This window comes from Trichomonas vaginalis, chromosome V, assembly GCF_026262505.1.
Source record: "Trichomonas vaginalis G3 chromosome V, whole genome shotgun sequence".
In the NCBI taxonomy this organism is placed as follows: domain Eukaryota; phylum Parabasalia; order Trichomonadida; family Trichomonadidae; genus Trichomonas; species Trichomonas vaginalis.
The window spans coordinates 18932739-18957399 of NC_067207.1; the positions used below are offsets into that span (position 1 = coordinate 18932739).

The 24661-nt window shown below is 34.2% G+C and overlaps 12 protein-coding genes and 6 pseudogenes across 18 annotated transcripts, besides 1 other annotated feature; 15 read left to right on the top strand and 3 right to left on the bottom strand.

Annotated features, from left to right (window-relative positions):
* Positions 1–16767: part of a mobile genetic element that runs on past the window's edge.
* Positions 301–1172, top strand: TVAGG3_0362640 (annotated as a pseudogene). The gene has a single exon. A coding segment is annotated over exon 1 (872 nt).
* On the top strand, positions 3347–3682 carry TVAGG3_0362650 (uncharacterized protein; the record flags this gene model as incomplete). The annotated part of the gene is made up of 1 exon (XM_051231480.1): positions 3347–3682. The coding sequence occupies one exon, from the start codon at positions 3347–3349 to the stop codon at positions 3680–3682; it is 336 nt and encodes a 111-aa protein (XP_051101210.1).
* On the top strand, positions 4595–5536 carry TVAGG3_0362660 (organellar and viral DNA polymerase type B; the record flags this gene model as incomplete). The annotated part of the gene is made up of 1 exon (XM_001312737.2): positions 4595–5536. The coding sequence occupies one exon, from the start codon at positions 4595–4597 to the stop codon at positions 5534–5536; it is 942 nt and encodes a 313-aa protein (XP_001312738.2).
* On the top strand, positions 6406–7230 carry TVAGG3_0362670 (KilA, N-terminal/APSES-type HTH, DNA-binding family; the record flags this gene model as incomplete). Its single annotated transcript, XM_051231481.1, has 1 exon — positions 6406–7230. The coding sequence occupies one exon, from the start codon at positions 6406–6408 to the stop codon at positions 7228–7230; it is 825 nt and encodes a 274-aa protein (XP_051101211.1).
* Positions 7520–7993, bottom strand: TVAGG3_0362680 (uncharacterized protein; the record flags this gene model as incomplete). Its single annotated transcript, XM_051231482.1, has 1 exon — positions 7520–7993. The coding sequence occupies one exon, from the start codon at positions 7991–7993 to the stop codon at positions 7520–7522; it is 474 nt and encodes a 157-aa protein (XP_051101212.1).
* Positions 8085–8777, top strand: TVAGG3_0362690 (organellar and viral DNA polymerase type B; the record flags this gene model as incomplete). Its single annotated transcript, XM_051231483.1, has 1 exon — positions 8085–8777. A coding segment is annotated over one exon (693 nt), but the record flags the coding sequence as incomplete, so codon positions are not given.
* TVAGG3_0362700 lies at positions 8829–9661 on the top strand (annotated as a pseudogene). The gene has a single exon. A coding segment is annotated over exon 1 (833 nt).
* TVAGG3_0362710 lies at positions 10127–11412 on the top strand (annotated as a pseudogene). The gene has a single exon. A coding segment is annotated over exon 1 (1286 nt).
* TVAGG3_0362720 (organellar and viral DNA polymerase type B) lies at positions 11423–11998 on the top strand (the record flags this gene model as incomplete). Its single annotated transcript, XM_051231484.1, has 1 exon — positions 11423–11998. The coding sequence occupies one exon, from the start codon at positions 11423–11425 to the stop codon at positions 11996–11998; it is 576 nt and encodes a 191-aa protein (XP_051101214.1).
* TVAGG3_0362730 (uncharacterized protein) lies at positions 12988–13260 on the bottom strand (the record flags this gene model as incomplete). The annotated part of the gene is made up of 1 exon (XM_051231485.1): positions 12988–13260. One exon carries the CDS (start codon positions 13258–13260, stop codon positions 12988–12990), a length of 273 nt encoding a protein of 90 aa, XP_051101215.1.
* Positions 13305–13738, top strand: TVAGG3_0362740 (annotated as a pseudogene). The gene has a single exon. A coding segment is annotated over exon 1 (434 nt).
* TVAGG3_0362750 (uncharacterized protein) lies at positions 14553–15338 on the top strand (the record flags this gene model as incomplete). Its single annotated transcript, XM_051231486.1, has 1 exon — positions 14553–15338. The coding sequence occupies one exon, from the start codon at positions 14553–14555 to the stop codon at positions 15336–15338; it is 786 nt and encodes a 261-aa protein (XP_051101216.1).
* Positions 15369–15827, top strand: TVAGG3_0362760 (repellent protein 1 family; the record flags this gene model as incomplete). The annotated part of the gene is made up of 1 exon (XM_051231487.1): positions 15369–15827. The coding sequence occupies one exon, from the start codon at positions 15369–15371 to the stop codon at positions 15825–15827; it is 459 nt and encodes a 152-aa protein (XP_051101217.1).
* On the top strand, positions 15876–16112 carry TVAGG3_0362770 (uncharacterized protein; the record flags this gene model as incomplete). The annotated part of the gene is made up of 1 exon (XM_051231488.1): positions 15876–16112. The coding sequence occupies one exon, from the start codon at positions 15876–15878 to the stop codon at positions 16110–16112; it is 237 nt and encodes a 78-aa protein (XP_051101218.1).
* TVAGG3_0362780 (uncharacterized protein) lies at positions 16260–16586 on the top strand (the record flags this gene model as incomplete). The annotated part of the gene is made up of 1 exon (XM_051231489.1): positions 16260–16586. One exon carries the CDS (start codon positions 16260–16262, stop codon positions 16584–16586), a length of 327 nt encoding a protein of 108 aa, XP_051101219.1.
* A 155-nt stretch (positions 16768–16922) lies between the features above and the next one.
* Positions 16923–17486, bottom strand: TVAGG3_0362790 (uncharacterized protein; the record flags this gene model as incomplete). Its single annotated transcript, XM_051231490.1, has 1 exon — positions 16923–17486. One exon carries the CDS (start codon positions 17484–17486, stop codon positions 16923–16925), a length of 564 nt encoding a protein of 187 aa, XP_051101220.1.
* A 1632-nt stretch (positions 17487–19118) lies between these two features.
* On the top strand, positions 19119–19348 carry TVAGG3_0362800 (annotated as a pseudogene). Its single transcript has one exon. A coding segment is annotated over exon 1 (230 nt).
* Positions 19349–23367: 4019 nt separating this feature from the next.
* TVAGG3_0362810 lies at positions 23368–23780 on the top strand (annotated as a pseudogene). Its single transcript has one exon. A coding segment is annotated over exon 1 (413 nt).
* The last annotated feature ends 881 nt before the right edge of the window (positions 23781–24661 follow it).

Consider the following 24661-nt stretch of genomic DNA (forward strand, 5'->3'; position numbering starts at 1 on the left):
GGTTTTCTCCGTTATCCTTGTTTATTGTAGTATTTATGAGAGCATTTAACACTCCAGCTAATGTTTCCATCTTATATTCTACATTATTGTGAAATCTTATTTCGTGCTTCTTTCCATCTATTTCAAGCTCCATGAAATCTGTTTCGTCAGTTATAACGAATGAAGCAATAGTATTAAAGTCAACCATTCTGAATGCAAGTGGCTCATTCTGTAGACCTAAGTTTGTTTGTAGTTTTACTGTCCCGTATTCGTTTGGGTCTGTACTTTGCAAATAGAACAACATTTTATTCTCATTAAAATATGAGTATAGCTGCATATGCGTATGAAGCTGACAGAGCTAAACGTTTATATTTTGGTCAATACTCTCTCACACTTACTGACAAATATATTGTTATCAGTGATGGAAATACCGAGAAATACATAACATGGAAGGACTATGAAAAGTTTGACCCCATTTTAACTCCATGCACTATGCCATTCATTGTAAATGGTGAAATTATTGAAAAAGATAATACAACCGTATATAGGTCTGTTTATGAAGCATTAGAATATATGTTGAATCATAACCCAAAAAGATTTGACCCAAGCACTACACCATGTGCAATGCCTTTTATTAAGGACGGTGAAATCGTAAGAGTTCCGGATTCAACGGTTTACACAGCTGTTCAAAACAGTTTACAAAACATTTTAGCGAATATCTTTAATTCAGAAACTACAGAAATAAAATTACCATATATAACAGATGCTAAAGAAATTAAATCAAAAACGACAACATTATTTACGTCACTTAATGATTTAATGACTTATATCATTAATATTCCTGCACCAACTATAGCATTTGATCCAAACTCGACGGTTTGCAGTGTACCTTTCATAAATGACAGTTCATTAATTACTTTAAGGGATTCGACAGTAAATGAATCATTAAAGGCGTCATTAATGAAAATCATTGATTTTAATTCATTCATGAATACATATAATTCATTCATTAATGTTTCATATGCTTCTAAAGAAGGTGAGCCAAAAACTATCGATAAAGCGGTGTATGAAATAAAAGCATCAACGACGAAATTGAATTCGTTAACTTTTGACGGTGATAGTTTCGTTAATGACATAACATCGGGAAAACAATTTTAACGAAAGAATATTTAAAATCTCATGTTAGTGAGTTCGTTGAAATTGAAAAAGAAGGTGGAATTAAGTTCGATCCACTGAATTTCATTTTCAGCTTAGCGAATGCGGGTGTTAGTTTCGCTGAATGGACAACTATACAGAGTGAAATAAATGCAATATGGACGTTTTTGGGGTCAAAAGCGGGAATGGGTGAGCTTGTAAATGCTGCAAGAACATTAGGTGAAACAGGAAATTTTGTAGATGGTTTTAAAAGACTTGTTTCAAATGTTTTTAACAAACACAAAGAAATTATTTAGATATACCGTACATAACGGACGGATTTTCGAACAGATAGCAACAAACCCTCCGGTTATGGCTGCGTTGATGATGGTTAGAGATATAAAACCACGTAACGACGGGAACGAAGAACATGAACAACAGGATACTGGTCGGGTTATTCGAGACATTAAAAACGTGTATCCTGAAGTTATTGATTTATTTAGAGGAGTTAATGATTCAATTTCAAAACATTCTATAACCCTCGATGAAGAGAATAAATTAACAGATTATATATTCGTCATTATTGCAGAATTAATGAAGAGAATAAATGAAAAAGGAATTGGTGATATCATTAATGTCAGCGATGTAATGATGAAAAGAAATTTTGACTCATTATTTACAAAACCGAAAACAGAATATAGTCTTTATGACGTAATTACCGAATTAATGAAAAAGATTAATGATAATAAGAGTTCTGGCGGAAGAGTTGAATTAGAAGTGAATGATGTTAATGAGAAATTAGCCGAAAAAGCAAACAAAAATGAGCTTTTAGCTCTGAGTGATAAAGTCAAGAACCACGTTCATTATATAACTTCAGACGAACAGATTATAACGAACTACCATGGATATTTAACACGAAGTGATGAAGCGAAGACAAAAAATGTTAATGAAAGAAGATATAAATACATTCGTGCTAAAGGTTATGACATAAGCTGTACTGTACAGTATGATGTAGCTAAAGCACAGAAGCATTTGGTTATACCGGTGAAATTTATGCCTCTACTTTCAATGTTAACGGTGTATTAGTTGAACCAAGATTTACTTTGAGAGTTAAGTCAAAAATAACGTTTGAAGATGCTATTAAAAGTAAAGCTGACAAAGTTGAACTTGAAGCAACGAACAAAGTTTTGAAATCTCATAAACACAACATCTCCGATATAAATGAACTTCAAGCTACATTAGACAGTAAAGCCGACAAGAACCATACACATAAATCCTTCACTACTGTTAGAGCAGACGACATAATATTGAACTTTGACCTTGGTTCAAGTGCACCTTTAGAGAATCCAAGTACAAGCGTAAAAGATACACTAAACAATTTAGATAACAGTTGCAGGAATATTGAAGGTCATGCCAGAAACTTTGAAGCACATGAACTACCAGCAATGTTAGATAAGAAAGCCGACAAAACTTATGTAGATGAAAATTATGCAAAGAAGTCGGAAGTAAATGCTGCGCTTAATGGAAAAGCCGATAAAGAGCACGTGCATGAAGAATTTCAAACAATCAAGATTAAAGAAATTAAGGCATGCATCGAAATAGTAACAAAAACAGGAAGAGACGGTGCAACTGTACAAGAACAAAGAATTTATCCTCCTACTTTTCCTAATGGTTTAATAACAAACAATATAAATATTGTAGAAGGCAATAAAACTATAAACGTTAAACATGAACTTCTAACAATGAAGGCCCAGATTCTTGAAACCATATATCCTATAGGCTCTATTTATACGTCAATGAACTCAACAAATCCGGCAAGTGTTTTAGGTTTTGGTACGTGGGAACAGATTGTAGATAAATTCCTCTATTGTGCGAACTCTTCAAAGCAAACAGGTGGTTCGAAGAAAATTAAAGAAGCAAACCTTCCACCGCACTCATACAGGAACTACAAACACAACAGGTAGTCATTCACATTCAATAACAAAAAGAGGTTATACAAATCTTGCAGCAGGTTCGGATAGACAGGGAATGCATAGATATGATATTTCAAGTGACCCAGTAGATTCAAGCGCAGGTATTTTCTGTGGAACCGCAGGAAATCATTCACACACTTTCACAACAAATCCAACAGGGTCGGGTAAAGATTACATGCCACCATTTGTGACTATATTCGCATGGTACCGCGTTCAATGAACTCGCTTGAGCCTAGAATAAAATCTTTATTTTTACATAAATGAGCTTGAAAGAAGTATTCGAACAACATCCATGGAGGTCATTTAAGAAGTTCAATGAAGCTGCAAAGAGTTGGGGATTTACTAACAGAGCTGAAGTTAAAACGTTCTTTGACAAAAATGTTGTACATCAAACAAAAATAAACCCTTACGACTACTTTTTACCAATTTACTCCAACACTCCTGACGCATACCAATTTGACACTCTCATTCAAAGCAGAAAAGGAGGACATAAACCATTCCTCATCTTCATTAATGTTAACACTCGTAAAGCATATGCATATCCAATGAAAAATAAAGGAACTCGTGAAGTGTTAAGAGTTTTACAAAGTTTGTAGCAGAAACAAGTACTTTAACATCAGACCAAGACAGTGCATACCTCAGCAATGAAATCACAGAATTTCTCATTAAGCATAACATAACTCACTACACTACTGAAGACCATAACCATAACATACTCGGCATCATAAACCGCTTCATAAGAACGCTCAGAGATTTAAATCAAGAGCGAGACTTTACCGAAGAAACAATGAAACATTTTCTCGAAGTATATAATTCCTCAACACATTCTACAACAGGACATACACCAAATTCAATGACACAACAACAAGAAGAAAAGTATATACAAAAGAAACGAAGCCAAACACAAAATATCAGAAATTCAACACAATTTACCCTCATTCCTGGTACAAAAGTTCGTGTAGTTCTTGACGACAAACCGTTGACAAAGAAACGTTTAAGGTTAAGTAGAAATTATTATATCGTAGACTCTACGCAAGGTAATGGATATCTTATAAAAGCTGCTGACGACTCCATTGCATTTTACCCTCGTCATAAATTAGTCGAAAGTAGTAATGGCAAACTTGCTGAAACCATTGACGAAGCAAAGCGAGGAGTGGTTATTGAAATACTTGGCTACAACATAAACGATGACACTTATAAAGTAAGATATGAAGGAGGCGTTGAAGATGTTATACCATCTAAGAACTTGAGAGAGTCAAAGCCAACACATCTGGGACCATTAGAGCGGGAGTATTGGAAAGACAAAAACATGCCAGAAAGAATAAGAAAATTCTTCTAAACTTTTTCATTAGATGTAAATCAGACAAAAATATAATTTAGGTGAAGAGGTGAGATCTCACCTGTTTTTTCACCTGTTTTTTCACCTCTTGAATTTTCATGAATTTTCCCGAAATAAAAAATAAAGTTAGTTTTATTTTTTTTTATTTTTTTATTTTGTATGTAAAGATATGATTTCAACAATCGGCACAACAGCAATACAAACAACTACAGCACCAAACTCTTTAGTCATGAATCCAACATCTATGTTAGTAGAGATGAAAAGCTTCATTCCTTCTTCATATACTTTTGAAACAGAAATCCAGAAGATAAAGCAAGAACTTTTAACAAGTAATTTAGACTGTAGTGCGAAAGATGAAACAAATGAACAGTATCTTTATGAAATGCAGGACATTATTGACCATTTACCTAAACTACCTGAAATCCAACAACAAAAACTCACTATTCCTGAATTCGACGAAATTGAAGTGAAACCAACTGACTCAGTAGAAATAAAGAAGTTCATTCGTAAGGTAAACTATGAGTTTCTAGGATTTCATTGCAACCATAAGGTTATGGACAAAGATTGCGACATGGTATATAAAAACATTTCTGACATATATAAATCTGAGGAGTTTAAGACTTACGATAACTTTGTTTCGTTAGTTGCTGAATGTGTTTGGGAAATAAGAGATAAAGATAGAAGAGGCAAAGTATGGAACAAACAAATAAGACCCGCTATGTTTGAGATGAAGAGAGCAATTGACGCTTTAGTTGTTTTAGCTGGTTTTATTTCAATGTATAACGCAAAAATGAACCCGCAATGTTCTAAATGTAAAGCAGCAATGAGGAGATATAACTACTCAGTCAAAGAGATAGAAAGAATGAGAAACGACTATGCAGATTTAAAGAAAGAAGCAGAAAAACCAGCAGAAAATAAAATGGACATGTTAGAATTTCTGAACAAAAACTATCCAACTGCTGACGATTTCCTTCTATCTGACGTCAAGAAGAAATATAAAGAAACTTTCGGTATCGTTAAAACTTTTGACATACTGACAGAAGAAATAGAAGCTACGAAACTGTTTAGGATTTCAAATATACATCGTACAATTCATGTAAAACGGTTGTGAAAAAACAGGTGAAAAAACAGGTGAGAAAACAGGTGAGATCTCACCTCTTCACCTAAACATTATTTTTGCTGAATTCAGCAACAAAAATCGTGAATTTCCTTAAGACAGAAAAAATAAAGTTAGTTTTATTTTTATTTATTTTTTTATTTTGTATGTAAAGACATATATGTCAAACATTGAGTTTGAAACAGTTAGAAAGATAGACAATGACACCAAATTGGTTAGAATAGGTGATTTAAACGTAAGATACTCAAAGAAATACAACAAATATTCTTTGTCAGACATTATATTTCCATCTGGAAAGAAAACACACGACTGGGTTAGAAATGCTTCAACTCAGAAAATTTTGACAAGAAATCCTGAGCTTATGATATCAGTAAGATTCTATGGAACTACAGCATATCTCATCGACAAAAGTCTTATACCAATAGTTTTGTTATGGATTGACCCAGTTGTTGGATATAACTTCATAACTTATGGTTCATTCGATACGGAACGTTGCAGTGAAGGCTTACTTTACATCGTTCAGAAACCGAAGGACTTCAACACAAAAAGATATAAGATAGGAAGGACATATAATATAACTCAAAGATATGACTCTACAGTCAATAGAGTCAAGGTTGTGTTCGTTAATGATATGAGAGCCGCAGAAACAGAACTACTCGAAAAGTTTAAGAAAATGTATGGTGCTCCCATAAAAGGTAAAGAAACGTTTGAAGTAGATGAGATAGATAAAGCTATAAAATTATTTGACGAAGTTGCTGAAAAATACATGTAAAGCGTTTATTTTTGGTCTTTTGTGAAAGATAGAAAAAATAACGCTAATTTTATTTTTATTTATTTTTTTTATTTTGTATGTAAAGACAGATATGTCAACAACAGAGAACACAACAACTGCTATCGTTCATGAAGCCATAAATGAAGAATACGAATACATACAGTATAACAAACAATTGAGACTCATTCGTTCAGTCAAAGATGACATGTACCAAATGCAAAGTATAATGAATGCTCTTCGTTCTACAAAGCAAGCATATCATTGGTTTGAAAACCAACAGACAAAAGAACTTTTAGAAGAATTTCCTCATATGTTTGCTACCCTCGGAAAACCGAGGGTAGAGATTCCGTACGAAAATCGCAAGAATTTGGCTCCTGGTTTGAGAGGATATTATGTTCATAGACTTTTAGTAAATGCCGTAGCAATGTGGGCTTCACCTCGTTATGCTTGTTATATTTTCATGATGTTAGATGAACTATATAAAGCAGAACGTGGAGAGATGGAAAAGAAACTTCAAGCAAAAGATGAAGTCATTGAATCCAAAGACAAAAGCATACAGAAAAGAATACCGCGTTCAGTACCAAAAGGAAAGGAAAAGAGTTATAAGTATATGATTTACGCTGAAGAGTTGGAGAAAGAAGATAGAGATATGGTTATGTTGCATTTAGTCAGAAGAAACAACAAAAGCTTTTACGACCTTGCTAAAATATATAAATCTGACAGAAACTGGTTCTATCGTGAAAACTTACCGATTTCAATGACACCGAATGAGCAAATAAAGGAAATTGTCAAAAATACTCTTCCTCAAACACACTATGACATCAAAGGTTGTACAATACTTACCTTCAAAGAAGACTTACCGCTACTGAAGGAAAAGATAACAGAATATTTCGACAACTTCAAAGAGGAAGAATAAAAAAAATCTAAGCTAATTTTATTTTTTTATAAAATTTTATCTCATATGAAAGAACATGAATTTAGAATATTCGGAACTCATGACAGAAGAAGAGAACGAACAACATGTAAAAGATTATGCAAAATTTCTGAAGACATACAAAGCATTTAAACAATATCTAAATGCTTCTAAAGATTATGCAAAATTTCTGAAGGTATATAAAGCTTATGAAAAAGCGTATGAAAAGTTTATACATTGGGGAATTGTTGTAAAATATCGATATGAAGACTAACCAAAAATATATTTTTGCTTAAATAGCTTCAGGGTCTATTTCTTCAACCATTTCACTTTCTTCGTCAATGTCAATAGAAGCTTCTTCAACCTTTGGTAAGAATTTCTGTATAACATCTTTGTTCGTTATTGTCTTCAGAGATGAAGGATAATATTTCACATTTGTTTCACCCTTCTTATATTCTTTCTGTTCGGAAAGATTTAAAGCAATACTGAAGAAGTCAACGTTAGAGTTCTTTATAACAGTATAGTGTGTATCTTTGACATTCACGAAGAAACTCTTTTGTTTCAAAACTACTGCTAACTCTTGTGAAGTATAACGTTTGCGGTCAATGACGATAGCTAATGGTCTGACATACTGACCAAACTTAGATTCTTTCACAAACTTCTTGTTAAAGATAACATTAACATTTGAAGCATTATTGAACTCATTCTTGATGGCAGTAGCGAGAGCATTGTATGAAAAGAACTTGCAATCTTGCATGTGTTTCATTAAAATAAAAATATTAAATTATTTTGAAAAATAACTTAAAAAAATCTAATCTAATTTTTTCAAAAATATTTTTTTTTATTTCCTACTAAAGATGTATCGGAAGTTGTCTAAGTTAGAACACTCGGAAATAAAACAACTTCTTACAGAAGCTAACATAGATGTTGCAAAGCATTACGCAACAAACAAAAAAGCACTCGCTGACTTCATTAAAGACTATAATGGTGCAATAAGTTATGATAGAATTCATGAGTTCATAAAGCCGCAACGCGGCGAGGACGAAGTCCATGCAATAGCATTTCCTTTAAATGACGTTGCTATTGACTTATATCATAGACGTTCAGTACCTCATGAAGTAAGGCGTGAGATGTTTGACATAACAAATGCAAACGTTGGTCATACTCGTAAAGCTCTTTCGCATGATGTTCGTCAAGAAATGTTTGACATAACAAATGCAAACGTTGGTCATACTCGTAAAGCTCTTTCGCATGATGTTCGTCAAGAGATGTTTGACATAACAAATGCAAACGTTGGTGAAACAAGAAGAAGAGACGACACACTGAAACAACAGAGAAGAGAGATGTTTAAAAGTGCTATAGAACAAGTTCGCAAAGCTAACGATGTCATTCGTTCCATTGACGACAAACCAAAAGAAGGTGAGAGATGGTTAAAGAAAGATGAAGAGAATAGGAAGAGAAATGTGAAGTCAGGCAATAGACTCATTGACTTTAACATCGAAGCTTTAGATGAACCAAACAGAGACTACTTACACAAACATTTCGGTAAGGTTTTCATGAGACTCTTAGAGAAGATTAAAATAAACTCCCAACAAAGATGGATGGTATGTTATAAACTTGGTGGAAAGTATGAATGTTCTACGTTAAACCTCAATAATATTGGAACATTACTACATCAGCTCTTGAAGGAGAACTTTATATCAGAGATAGAAGCAAATGCTGCAGGTATTGTTGAAATGCACTATGACTTCTTCTTGACAAACATAAAGAATCTTACCGAAATAAAGATGTATGATTTAACAGAATATGAAGGCTTAACGATGTCAGATGTAAAGAAAGGCAAACCAAAAAAGAGACCATATAGAGATGAAAGCACACTGACAAATGACCAGAAAGCCATTTTGGAAGCTCTTAAGCAAACAGGAAACCCAGCACTTATAGAAAGCTTTTGGAAAGATAATGGTGAAAAGAAGTTTTATAAGAAGAGAAGCGGTCAGTTCTGGAAGTATCTTTGCACATTACCTATAAATCTTGAACGCTACCAAATCTTCAATGAACTGAACAAAAGAACTGCAGCACTTATGACAGAAGACAATTGTTTCGTTTATGCTTGCATTCAGGCTGGAGTAAATGAAGAAACTATTGACCACATGAGAGAAGTCATTCGTGTTAGAGACTTTCCTCAAAGTAAAGTACAAGAAATTTCTGACGCAACAGGTATAGCATTTAATGTTACCATTGGTTATTTCAATGACTCAAGACATAATGAAATAAAGAGATACATACCAAAAGAATGTAAACTGTTCGAACTATTGACTTACTTCTTGTTGAAGACCACTACATGCTAAATGAAAGATTACCAATGACAACATATTTCATTCGCAACTATATAGAAATCTTGAAGGAGTGTGGTGGAATGAACATTGAGAAACAGATGATATATACAAAGAGAGAGAACAAATATGTAGTTCGTTATGATAGAACTACACCGCTATGGGATGTTATGAAAACATTGTGGGAGTGCAAATATTTCGAACCTATTTCTTATGGAGAACTTTTCACATATACGACTGACTTATATAAACAGAACCTTGCACCATTTAAAGATTTGACATATGCTCCAAAGTATTGTGTACAACTGAAGAAGAAAGCAGAGTCAAAAGAAGTAAATAAAAATAAGTGCAAGTTCATTCCTGAGCACGTTTTCTTTGCTGACTTTGAGTGCAGTACCGATGGCTTTCATAAAGCTTTTAACATCTGTTATGACAGTGAAGATGGTTCAGTGAGTGAAAGCATATGGGGTCAGAACTGTGCAACAGAATTTTTGGAACGACTTCCTGACAAGAGTTTAATATATTTCCATAACCTCAGTTATGATATAAACTTCATCTTAAGACACATGACAGAAGTGAAAGGAACTCCCATCATTAAAGGTTCACGAACAATGCAAATAACTGGCTTATATAAAGGAAGGGCAATTATTATAAAAGACTCTTACAGTGTTATAAATAAGAAGCTTAAACTATTTCCTGCTATGTTTAACTTACAAACAGGACCGAAAGAAGTATTTCCATATAACTACTACAGCAGTGTTTTGTTAGCAAATGACAACAGAACTGGTGTCATTTCTGAAGCGTGTAAGTTTGTAAAAGATATTGAAACGTTCATGAAGAACATAGATTCCATCAAAGGTTGCAGAATAGATGAGAACCACTTCGACTTAGAAAAATATAGCACGTTTTATTGCAAACAAGATGTAAGAATTTTAAGAGAAGGTTTTGTTAAGTTCCGCAATGACTTATTGAAAGAATTTGATTTAAACGTTTATGACTACGTTAGTATTTGTTCAATTGCTAACAAATTATTTGAGAACAGAGTATACTTCCCGAATGGAAATCTTTATGACCTCTCAAATAAACCAAGAGAATTTATTTCACGCTGTATTCAAGGTGGAAGATGTATGCTGTCAGATAACATGAAACAAAAGAGCGAAAAGAAACTCATTGCTGACTTCGACGCTGTTTCATTATATCCATCCGCTATAGCAAGACTTTATACTTTAGAAGGAATTCCAAAGGTTATGAAGGATGAGATGCTAAGCACAGAGTATCTCATGAGACATTTATTCGATGACGACCAAAAGGAACCCATTGGTGAAAAGTTTATGTCTGGCTTCTTTGTTCTCATTAAGATAACAGAGATTGGAATACATAGACACTTTCCTTTAATAGTTTGTGACCCTGAACTAAATCCAGAACTTAACGTTCCCAGAAGTTCAAACACTTGCTGTTTAATGTATGTTGACCATATAACATTACAAGACCTCATAAAATATCAAGGTGTCAAATGTGAGTGTTGCAAGGATACTATTACGATGGAAACAGAGATATTAGAATAAGAGATGAAGTAAAGAAGTTGTTTGAGTTAAGGTTAAAGTATAAGAAAGAAGGAAATCCTTTGCAAGAAAATATAAAGCTCATTCTGAACAGTATTTATGGGCAAAACTATTCTATCTCCTATTGAGTCAAAAATAACCATAGTAAATGACAAAGATGCTATAAGATATGCCATCAGAAACTACAACCATATAGTGAAGTTCGAAGGTTTGGATGGTTCAGATAAAACTATTTTCAAGCTAACGAAAAGCATTTGCAGACACTTTAACTTCTGTCCACTTGGTGTTAACATTCTGTCTATGTCGAAGAGAATAATGTGTGAAGTATTCTGTACTGCTGAGGACTTAGGAATGGACATCTTTTATAGCGATACGGACAGTATGCATCTCTACAATGAAGATATCCCTCGTTTAGCTGAAGAGTTTGAGAAACGTTATGGAAGAGTTCTCATTGGTAAAAACCTTGGTCAGTTTCATAGTGACTTCGCAGAAATAACACCTGGAAAACAAAGTTTAGCATACAAGTCAATATTTTGTGGAAAGAAGACTTACATAGACTTACTCACGAATGATTTAAATGAAGTTGCATTTCACTGCAGAATGAAAGGCGTGAAGCAAGATGTTATTGCATTAACCGCTAATGAAATGTTTCCTGACTCTGTTCAGTGTTTCTATGATGAAGATAAAGGTTTAATGGTTCCGCAAGGAAAATTTGACAAAGACTCTGAGTTCAGTGTTATGAAGTTATATAAAGCACTTTATGACGGTCAAGAGATTGGATTTGACTTATGTAAGTCTTCTAGTCCTTGCTTTGCTGAAAAGTTTAACTTCTCAATAACGACTAAAACAAGCTTTATTCGTAAGTTGAAGTTCTGAGGTCATTTATTTTTGTCAGCAATGAGGTCATGAATGAGGTCATGAATGAGGTCATTTATTTTTGTCAGAAATGAGGTCATTCGTGATAAAAATAAAGCTAGCGTAGATTTTACAATACTGCGATGGTAGAGTTTAAGAGTTGTGCTTCAATGTAGAGACAGTCCTTATGGTCTGGAGGTAAGAACACTGGGCAGTTATGGTCATGAGTGGAGAACATGTCTATCCAAAACTCACGATTGAAGCCAGTTAATTTATAGTATTTAGGGTTAGGAAGTGGTGAAGTTCTTGTATGACCAATGAACTCATTTTCAACTCCCTTACTTAAGTTTGAATATAATATAGCTTGCTTTCTATCCCAAATGCCAGGTGTTACAATCTTTGAAAATTCATTTTTCCTCGGAAGCATTGCATCATAATTGAAAACATTCTTGAAGTCTTCATTGGTTCAGAGATTTGAAACTTATACGTAATGGATTTTCTTTCTCTTTAGCGACTTCATTGAATGGTGAGAATACAACAAACTGACAGTCATGTGTTCCATCTTCATTTTCATTAAATTCATAATGAAAGTCTATAAGTTGTGGCTGACTACCTTCTTCTTTCAGTTGTGCAAGAAACTCACGTAAAGGCTGTAAAGTTTGTACTTCAATGTTGAACTTTTTCTCGAACATTTCATTGAAGAAATCATACATTCTTGTAAAGTTGTATCGTCTTTAAAGTATTTGTATATGTGAATGTTTTGGGCGCTTAAAGACTGTTCGTCATTTTCTATCTCGACTTGAAGTATAAAGTCAACCTTTCTGAAAGCACGTGTTATATACATAGATGTTATGCCAATGTACTTCTCTTCATTTAATGTTCACAATCCAGTCTGTTGGAAACTTAAACGTTACTCTGTTCCCCTTTATTTTGACGTCAGGGTTTTCACTACTGAACGCAACAGTTAAAGGTATTTGTCTATACATTTAATTCGGATAAAAATAAACCATTTACTCTTTCTTTGCTTCAGCTTCTTTAGCTTTTTGTTCTTCCTTTGCTTTTGCTTCTTCTCTAGCTTTCTTCGCCAGCAAACGTGGGTTCTTTTGTCTTCCAGCAGCTAATGCAGCAAGTTGTTTTTCACTAAGTTTTCTCTTTGGTCTCTCTGGCTTTTGTTCTTGTTTTTGTTCCTTCAGTTCGGATAAAATTTGCTCGCGAATTTCTTTCTTCAATGCTTCAACATCTATGACCCCTTGGGTCTTGTCCGTAGGGCTTGTCTGAGTCATTTGACTGCAGATAAAAAAAAAATTAAAACTTTAACCGATGTAAAATGAGCTTGTCAAAATCAGAACGAGAGTCTATTATATTAAATGACGCAAGAGGAATACAACATCCTTTCTATTATGTAAGTCAGAGTAAAGATGGTAAAATATACGTAAGAAAAAGAAAGGTTCCATTAGCGAATGCAGAGAGCGACAACATTAAGGTGCATGGCAAGGGGAAGCCCACGAAGCCCATATAAAACCTTCTGTTCAAACTGAGCCACCAAAAGAACCAGAAGAAAAGAAGCCAGATGTACTTTCAATAACGAACCAAGAGCTTATTGCAAAGTTCGTGAATTTCATTGAAAAACAAACCGAGTCAAAGAACCCTGACCCGCCAGTGAAAGAAGTTGAGACAAAAGAGAATGTACAGTTCATTGAAAATGTCAAGAAACAACTTCCACCACGAATGCCAAGAAGAAGAGTGAGAATAATGAAGTAAATAGATATTTTTATCCGAAGTAAATACATGCAGAACGAACAGTTAAACGAATTTACTCCAGCAGAGCATATTCATCAGATTCGCTCATATTTCGATATCATAGACAATGCAGTTCAAATTGGTGACACTAATAGAAAATATTCTGACGCAAAGATTCCATCACAACCTGGAACTGCTAAAGATAACACATGGGTAACATTCAATCTCTCACCTCCTGGTGAAAATATGTGGACCTTTACAATACATTCATTACGTATAAAATGGAAGGTCAATTTATTGCAGATAAAGAAATTGGTTCAGGTTCCAATAAAACAAACCCACCAGGATTTTGGATTGGTTTCGATGACGCTTTCTATGCGTTGCTGGATATCAAATCCTTGCAAATGGTCGTATCGTATATTCTCAAGACAACGCAAGAGAAGAAGCATATATAACTTCAAACTCACAAACTACCGAACAAATAAAGAAAGTAGATGTTTTCTCAAAGACTCGACATGAAGATGTATGGAGTCATTCGGGAACATGCAGAACAGGACAAATTGTTAGTGGTCCAATTACAGCAGGAAAATCATTTGATTTTAAGCTTCGTTTAAGAATTCCTGTTAGAAGATTCCTTCCATTAGAAGCTATTCGATTTATTCCAGCTTTTGCAGGAAACATTCAGCTTAAAGTAAAGTTCAGTAGCGACGCCTTACAATGCACATCTATATCTGTAAATGATATCATTGCTTTCAATCCAACTCTTAAAGTTGCATTTGCTTCAGATTCAAATCCACCGACAAATAAATTTGTTCCATGGAATGAACCATTCACTATGATAACGAAGGCAGTAGAAGCTAGTGGAACAGTTACTATTACAACTGTAACCCAGCAACTATTTCGAACAAAGATGGATTTTAATGAATGTTTCATTCATCCAAAGTCATTCTCTTTAGACCCTAACATTTATACAGAACTTGTAGAACATTATACAAACGAGGCTTTATGTTTTCCTGTTAAAGTTATGGATTGGATTCCTATGGACGGTTCATTCTCAAAGAATACAGATAGTTCAAGTGCAACATTTACAGCAGCTTATACGCCTATTAATGTTAAAAGTATTTGGGCACTATTTAGAAAGAAAGACAACTATTATGTTAATTTTGAGAACCCTAAGTTTAAATATCTTCAGCTTTCCATGGGAGCTTATGGAAATATGCCTGCAGAACCTGAAAAATCATATGGACCTGTATTTTATGAAATGGTTGCGAACGCTTGCAATACAAACAATGATATGATAGGATTTAATGAAGATGTTATGAGGTCATTGGTGGATGATGGTAGTGTGGAACATAAATGGGATAGCTATGACAACACACATTTCTTATGTGGTTTTCCAACAGAAGTGGACTTTTGCTTCCAGCAAGGTCAAACATCTACTGCTCCAATAACATACAAATTGTCTGTTAAAGGACCTATTGAACTAGCAACTGAAAATGTACCAAAGCCACTTATTGGATTTATGAGGGATTGTTGCTTTGCCATTCAGGTGCGTGCTAATGGCATCCCCATAATAAGATTAGATGACTATAACTTAGCTACGGACGACAGTGAGGAATAAAGGATGAACGTTTATTTTTAAAGCTTATAAATGAGTTCTTCATCAAGCTCTCGTGAACCTTCACCATCTATGAAACAAACTTTACCAAACGATTATGGAGCACCTATTGAATATTTCTTACGAGCTGCACAATGGCAAAGAGCAGTCTCACCAAGGTTAGGTGTTCCACCAGCTCCTGTCAAAAATAGCATTTGGTCAAGTCCTTATATAAAATATGGTCTCCCACTAGGTTTGCTAGCTACAGCAGGAGCAGTTATGATGTTGAAAAGAAATAAAACAAATGTTGTAAATAATACTGAAGTAGCTGAAGTTAAACAAACTCCAACACCATCGCCAAAACCAACGCCTTCACAAACAACACTTTCAATGACTCCTGAACCTATGGAATTACAAACTCCTGTTCAAAAGTCAACTCCAAAACCGACTCCAACATTTAAACCAGAACCTACTCCTCAAATAAATCGTAAAACTCCTGCGTTTCCTTACTGAAAAAATAACGTTATTTTTATTTAATATTAAAATTTTTATTTGATTGAAATGACAAATAAAATCACTGAAGCAATGAAACAAAAGTTTTTGGTAGAATACATTAAATCAGGAATTATTCCAGAAGGTTTTTACATTCATACTATGAAGGATGGTAGAGTTCAGTTTAGAAAGATAAAGCAACCATTAGATAGAGAAGGAATTTTGAGAAAGATTAAACTTCATGAGGACAACATTGCTGAACTTAAGAAGAAGTTAGAAGAGTTGGATAAAGGAAGAGAGTTATAAAGCAATGAGTTCAACAGGGTGAAAAAAGAGGTGAGATCTCACCACTTCACCTAAATTTAAATGGATGTTTTCATACGTGTGGGAGTGGTGATATCATTTATTTTTAAGTTTATTTTTAAAATTATTTTTAAGTTTATTTTTATATAAATGACGAAAACTATTGAGATAACAAACTACAACGGTCATGAGTTCAAGAATTTGTTCTTCGTTCCTCGTGAAAATACATTCTATCAGATACGAGGGAGAAAGGGTAAAGTTAGTTTGAGCGTTTATGAAGGAATGAAGAATGGAAAGTTTATACAAGCATACGATACAAACGGTAAACGTGTTTCATTAGCTTTGTCAAAACTTACTAACATTTATTTTGACAGTGACTTTGACTCTGACGATTGGAGCGACAGCAGCGATACTGAAGAATATGAACTATTGTGTGAAGCACAGCAATGGGAAGAGTTGCAATACTTTTGTAAGTGAGAACGTTTATTTTTACAGTAGTAAGGTGAAGTGGTTGGCGGCTTTATAAATATTTAAGGTTAAGTTGGTGTTTGTGTTTGTGTTGTAAAATATACGTTAACGGTTTTGTAAAGTGTCAAATTCACAAGTATTGCGTATGGTGGAACGCAGTGCCACCGTACACATGATATGTATACTAACTAAAGACAACGTTCAGTTTGCTATAAATTGTTTCTGGAGTAACACTGAGGGAGGAGGAAACCATACACATCGCGTTTCAGGATATACGCAAACAACGGGACAAAGTAAAGACTACATGCCACCTTACATGACAGTTTACGCATGGTATAGAAATGCTTAGTCGTCATTTTCAACTTCTTTAGCATATTCGTCAGGAGTTGTCTTATATTTGTTAGGAACTGTCTTTGAAAGTATACCACCTTGAACTTTGACAAGTTTGAAACGAGGTCTGACAATAGTAGTTTTATCTTCTGCTTGCAGTCTGTACATTTTGCCATGTTTGCCTAAAACTTCATAATATTCTCTTGTATACTCTCTTCTATTTTTACGAACACGAATGTGAGTACCTGTCGGGTTCCCATTGTTGTCATAGTCAATAGTATTTTCATATGGGTCGCGTTTAGGTATTTCTATTTTTACTTTGTCACCTTTCTGAAGTTTGAAGCCCGGCATTCTTTCTTGTTTGTCTCTTTTGACTAAATTATTAAATATATAGTCTTTCTCTAAGTCAGGGTTGTTTTTCATTTCTTCGGGGGAGTGGTTTCCCAAACCTTTTTGTTTACGGCTATTGTAAATATTTAAAACTTGTCTCATCTTTGCCATGGAGAAGTGTCTATATTTGTCGTCATATGACATTTCATTTGCTTCACCACCTTGTGGTTGGTTTAAGTCTCTTAACATTTTTATACAACCGTCAATGACACCAAGAGCAGAATGGTTTTGGTCGACAATGAAATATTGGTTTACATTTTTTGAACGCAGATAGTTTTTTACATCATCTGATTTGAAAGAACTTTCACAGTCAGATGTCAGTTTTGTTGGATGGTATTTGTCAACGAATATTGTCAAAGCAGTTTTCACATCTAAAATATTTTTGGACCATAATGGTATGGCTTCACAGTATCTGTGTTTTGACCGACAAATATTAGCCAGTATGGTGGTCCATCTGTTCTAACTCTCGGAATGTTTTCCAAGATATCCATAAACCAAGCATTTGGTGTTGAACTAAAGATTTTTACCATGAGTGCTTTTTTTGTCGCTTTAGAACATAGGGGTCCTTGTTTGGATTCGTCATTTTTTATCCTATAAGAAATGGGTTTATTTGGCGCATTAGCAGGAGTTGCATCCAGATTTTTGCCCGCAGTGGGAACAATAGCCAGAGGTGTATTTGGAGTTGGAAGGAAGATTTTGAGTACATTAGGTATACTTAAAGAGAAAGCACAACCTATTATACAAACTGTACAGAAAGGTTAGGATGTAGCACGAGATGCAACAAATCTTATTCCAATCCTGAAACAAGAGGAAAGTTCAAGGATGGATGGACAATGTTAGGAAGACAAGCAGGAAACTATTATAACAAAGCAAATGACTACTATAACCAAGCAGGACACTATATGGACCAAGTGAAAGATTCTTTACACAGTAGGATATAACCATGCACAACAATGGTAAACAATAACCAACCTCAACCGCCTCAAACGTGGGGAATGTAAAGTTTTTTACTGAGATGAAATGAACAATACAGCATTGAGACAAATGGGTTCAAGATGGATTTGTCGGCTTCCAGCAGTTAACCACGTGTTTGTCAAGTTCTTCCTATACCTCAGGAAGTTTTAGACCGACTTAAAAACAACAACAACCAGTTGAAAACAAAACAAACTAAAATTTTTTAACTGAGATGAAATGACCGAAGAAGTTGAAACGGTAGATTTGACACCACAAACAAAAAGTTCAGAACATTGTCAAAACCTGTCAAAGAACTTACAGATGAAGAGAAAAATTCAATAATAGAAGTGCCAGGTCTGGAAATACAAACCCTAACTACAAAGTCACTTTTCATAAAAAATGGAACGGCTAGTATCTCAAAAAAGAAAACAGACTCTCACAAATAAAATATTGAAGTCTGAAGGAGCTTTGAGACAACAGATGGAAAAGTTTACTTCACTGACCAACAGTTCATTATAGAAACATCTCATTGACTTAGAGTCGAAATATTCTAAACTTTACAACAACAAACAAAAGTTGAAAGGAAAACAAAAACAAATGGCATATGATATTTATGAAGATGTTGACGACACAACTGTTCCTGCAAGTGAAGTAAAGTCAGAGAAACCGAAAAGTGACGAAAAACGATAGAAGAAGAAAAACCAAAAAACTGAAGATAAACCAAAACCAAAGTTTAGTTTGGAAACTAAACCAAGTCAACCTTCATTAGCTGGTATGGGTTGGCGTCAAAGACTTATGGCAGCAGGCGGTTATGTAAAGTAAAGAAAAAAATTATTTTTTTATTTTTATAAAAATGCCCCATATAGAATGGACAGAAAGTCTGCTAGAATAAAAGCAGAGTTGCAAAGATATGGTTGAGAGTTTCGAAGAAGTTTAAATATAGGAAGGGAAGACACATAAAAGTCTATGACAAATTGTCTGGTCTTCGCTACGAAATGGATTTGGAAACAGCACGTGCAAATTATCCAAACAGACTAGAGAGGTTAGAAGAAGAACGTCTTATGGACATGCCTTTCGATGTGTTAAACATTGCATGAAGTAAAAATTTATTTTTAAAAAGTGACATTTTTTAATTTTATTTGAAATGTACGCTGAGTTTGTTGGAGAAGACCGTTGGGAAACTTGTTTGTTAGATGAGAAATATGAAATGGCATACCATTTTAAACAATATATTTTACATATATTAAATGTTTCAGGCTGAAAAACAAAGAACAAAAGTAGCAGATACAAAACCGTTAGACTATATCTTTACAAATGCTGGTAGGACTATTTCAGATGAAGAAATTTCATCCCGAGTTACAGGTTTGACTATCCAATTCGTTGGCTTCAAAGTCCTTCAATGCAAAGGCAATAGGATTTAGAAGAGTTTTGTTTTCAAATAGAACTAACGCATTTATGTTCGCAGTATATTTTCATGGGCAGTATAAAGGGTCCTGATGGTCTAATAGACAAATTTGACGAAATGAGAATCTTTACAGTTCGTTCAGACGAAAGTCTTGAAGAAAACTCTAAATGACTTTCAAAACTCAAATGAACAAATATTATTGGGAATTTCAAGAAAAATACGACTCTTTATACTAAATGGAACATACTATCTGAAACTAGAATATGACAAGATGAACTCCACCGTTTCATTTCAAAAGATTGAAATTAACCCTCCAAGAGATACAGAGTTTTTTTATTTGGAAAGTAGACAAACGTTCTTGGGCACAATTTTCTTCGGTTACTAAACCAGAACGAACCATTACCACCAGATGGTCCATTTCAATTTATACTTCCACCAGCAGATTTGACGTTTATAGAAACGTGTTTGACCCTCAAAATGTTATGTGTCATGCACAGTTTCAGTTCAAGCAACAATAGTTTTCTATGTATTGGTAAGGACTTTTATGACTTTGCTTCTAAATTCTACGAACCACCTAGTAACAGTTTCTGACTTTCAAGTTTGGTTCACAACAAATGGTGTGCAACATATTATTCCATTGTACTATGACTTTTATCTCGAATTGTCTTTCATATATAACTACGGAAAAGTGCTGAAAAAGTATTGAAAATAATGTTTATGTTAGCATGTTAGATCTAACACGTTTTCTAACCACTTTTCTAACATCGTAGAAAACTCATGAAAACAATTTATTTTTGACACTTTCACAAAAAACATAAAAAAGTGCAGTTAAACGTTAAGGTTTACTGAACTGGTTGGATGTCGCCTTCACAGGTTATGAAGAACGGTTGTCCTGAGAAGTGGAACAGTGCTCTGAGAATTTGTATAATTCGTGGAATTGGACTCTCTCTGTTTGGAAGTAGTATCCAAGGACGCTTGGCAAAGAACTTTATAATGGCTTCCTTCTTTGCTTGCTTTATGTCGTCGTAGGCTGTCCGTCTGGTACCTCAATTGGAATTCCAGTCGAAGTCTCGAGATTCAAGGCAGCCCTTCCAGAAATAGTGGTGAACTTGACCTTGGGCTTCATGACCTTGCGCAAGTAGTCTTTTACGCAGTCGTTAAGTTCAATTAGGTAAATTGCCTCGTCGGTAGGTTCGACCTCGACCATTGCTATGTCAGAAAAAGTACTGCTACTGTCAGAAAAAGTACTGCTACTGTCAGTAAAAGTACTGCTACTGTCAGTAAAAGTACTGCTACTGTCAGTAAAAGTACTGCTACTGTCAGTAAAAAGTACTGCTACTGTCAGTAAAAGTACTGCCTGAGTAAAAAAAGGAAAATTTTGAGAGGGTTTTTCGACGATAAAGTACTGCTACTGTCAGTAAAAGTACTGCTACTGTCAGTAAAAGTACTGCTACTGTCAGTAAAAGCTGTACTGCTACTGTCAGAAAAAGTACTGCTACTGTCAGAAAAGTACTGCTACTGTCAGTAAAAAGTACTGCTACTGTCAGTAGCAGTACTGCTAGTAGCAGAGATTTTTATCGTTGTGGTCGACGGTTAAGCCACAAACGAATGTCCCACGTCCCACCAACCCAGTCCATTCCCAACAGAGGAACCTAAAGAACCACAACAGTCTCCTCAGCAACCTCAGTTCCAGCAAGTACCTCGAATTTCTACCAATTTCCATCAAGGTTACTACCCACCAAAGGCTTCCGAACTACCCTCCTCTGCCTATGCCTTACTTCCCAACCCTTGGATGTTCCAGCAAGCTCCACCCCAGCAATTCCAATCTCAATCCAAATCGAAGAGAGACCAAGAGTTCGAAGAAGGTCTGAACCGCTTACGCACGAGTATGCCACAGCTCAATTGAGAGAAAGTTGTTCCCGGACCCAAAAATAATGTTTAGGGTAGATGGTTAGATCTAACACGTTTTCTAACCTCATGAATTTTCATGAATTTCCTTAAGATAGAAAAAATAAAGTTAGTTTTATTTTTTTATTTTGTATAAAAGATATGATTTCAGGGATTTTTTTGACGAAGTGTAAACCTTCACTTCGTCAAAAAATAACAGTTATCTAATGAAAAAGTGTCATTTTTTTCATTTGACGAGAATGTCGGGTAGATGGTTAGATCTAACCTCATTTCTAACCTCATTTCTACCCTCTTGAATTTGTCAAGACTTCTTCGTAAATGTTTTGTCAAGACTTCTTCGTAAATGTTTTGTCATGACTTCTTCGTAAATGTTTTGTCATGACTTCTTCGTAAATGTTTTGTCATGACTTCTTCGTAATGAGTGTAAAGGACCCAAAAATATAATTTATGTTAGAATGTTAGATCTAACACGTTTTCTAACACGTTTTCTAACATGGTCTAAAACTCTCGAAAATCATGAAATTTACACCAAAAATAAAGTTTATGTTAGAATGTTAGATCTAACACGTTTTCTAACCTCATTTCTACCCTCTTGAATTTTCATGAATTTCCTTAAGATAGAAAAAATAAAGTTAGTTTTATTTTTTTATTTTGTATAAAAGATATGATTTCAGGGATTTTTTTGACGAAGTGTAAACCTTCACTTCGTCAAAAAATAACAGTTATCTAATGAAAAAGTGTCATTTTTTTCATTTGACGAGAATGTCGGGTAGATGGTTAGATCTAACCTCATTTCTAACCTCATTTCTACCCTCTTGAATTTGTCAAGACTCTTCGTAAATGTTTTGTCAGACTTCTTCGTAAATGTTTTGTCATGACTTCTTCGTAAATGTTTTGTCATGACTTCTTCGTAAATGTTTTGTCATGACTTCTTCGTAATGAGTGTAAAGGACCCAAAAATATAATTTATGTTAGAATGTTAGATCTAACACGTTTTTAACACGTTTTCTAACATGGTCTAAAACTCTCGAAAATCATGAAATTTACACCAAAAATAAAGTTTATGTTAGAATGTTAGATCTAACACGTTTTCTAACCTCATTTCTACCCTCTTGAATTTTCATGAATTTCCTTAAGATAGAAAAAATAAAGTTAGTTTTATTTTTTTATTTTGTATAAAAGATATGATTTCAGGGATTTTTTTGACGAAGTGTAAACCTTCACTTCGTCAAAAAATAACAGTTATCTAATGAAAAAGTGTCATTTTTTTCATTTGACGAGAATGTCGGGTAGATGGTTAGATCTAACCTCATTTCTAACCTCATTTCTACCCTCTTGAATTTGTCAAGACTTCTTCGTAAATGTTTTGTCAAGACTTCTTCGTAAATGTTTTGTCATGACTTCTTCGTAAATGTTTTGTCATGACTTCTTCGTAAATGTTTTTTCACCTCTTTTTTCACCCTCTTGAATTTTCATGAATTTCCTTAAGACAGAAAAAATAACGTTAGTTTTATTTTTTTTTCTAACTTTTTATCTTGTAGGTAAGAACAGAAATGTCAGTCGAAGCAAAAACATTCACTAACAAATCTAATGGCGAAACATTCACAAAAGGCACTTATAACGGTATTGAAGTCTTACGTAGAGACAAGGATGGTTACATTAATGCAACAAATATGTGTCAGCAGTTTAGGAAAGACTTTAGAAAGTTGTTGGAAAATAAGTCCTGGGAAGAGTATTATAAGGCATTTTGTGAAGAATATAGCAACCGCCGGAATTCCGACGGTTGCTTTTTATACAAAATTCATGCAGGAATTCCTGATGAAATCAAACAGGTTAGAGGAACGTATGTAGACCCAAGACTTATAAACTATATAGCAATGTGGGCTTCTCCAAAATATTGCATAGCAGTTGGAAAAATTATGGACTCCATAGACAAGAAAGTTCATGAGAAGTTAGATGAAGAAGAACTCGAAGATACAGTAGAGAATGCTAAACCTTTGTTTGAAGAAGAAGTTGGAAAAATGTGCGAAAAACAATTAGAACATGAACGTGAGATATGTTATGGTTATAGAAATTCTCCATACGAACTAGACCAATGGGAACAAGAAGATTTAAAGAGAGAATTTAGAAAATATGAACTCGCTAAGATAGCATTTGAAGCTGCAGAAAAGAAGTTAAAAGTTTGGGGTTGTTTTGTACAAAAATATTGTGAGTAAATGAACCATTTATTTTTATTGAATTCACCAAAAATAAAGTTTATGTTAGAATGTTAGATCTCACCTGTTTTCTCACCTGTTTTCTAACATGGTCTAAAACTCTCGAAAATCATGAAATTTACACCAAAAATATAATTTATGTTAGCATGTTAGATCTCACCTGTTTTCTCACCTGTTTTTTCACCTCTTGAATTTGTCATGACTTCTTCGTAAATGTTTTGTCAAGACTTCATCGTAATGAGTGTAAAGGACCCAAAAATAATGTTTAGGTGAAGAGGTGAGATCTCACCTGTTTTTTCACCTCTTTTTTCACCTCTTGAATTTGTCATGAATTTTCCCGAAATAAAAAATAAAGTTAGTTTTATTTTATTTATTTTGTATTTTTTTGTATGTAAAGACATGATTTCAGGGATTTTTTTTGACGAAGTGTAAACCTTCACTTCGTCAAAAAATAACAGTTATCTAATGAAAAAGTGTCATTTTTTTGTATTTTTTTGTATAAAAGATATGATTTCAGGGATTTTTTTGACGAAGTGTAAACCTTCACTTCGTCAAAAAATAACAGTTATCTAATGAAAAAGTGTCATTTTTTTGTATTTGACGAGAATGTCGGGTAGATGGTTAGATCTCACCTGTTTTTTCACCTCTTTTTTCACCTCTTGAATTTTCATGACTTCTTCGTAAATGTTTTGTCAAGACTTCTTCGTAAATGTTTTTTCACCTCTTTTTTCACCTCTTGAATTTTCATGACTTCTTCGTAAATGTTTTGTCAAGACTTCTTCGTAATGAGTGTAAAGGACCCAAAAATATAATTTAGGTGAAGAGGTGAGATCTCACCTGTTTTTTCACCTCATTTCTACCCTCTTGAATTTTCATGAATT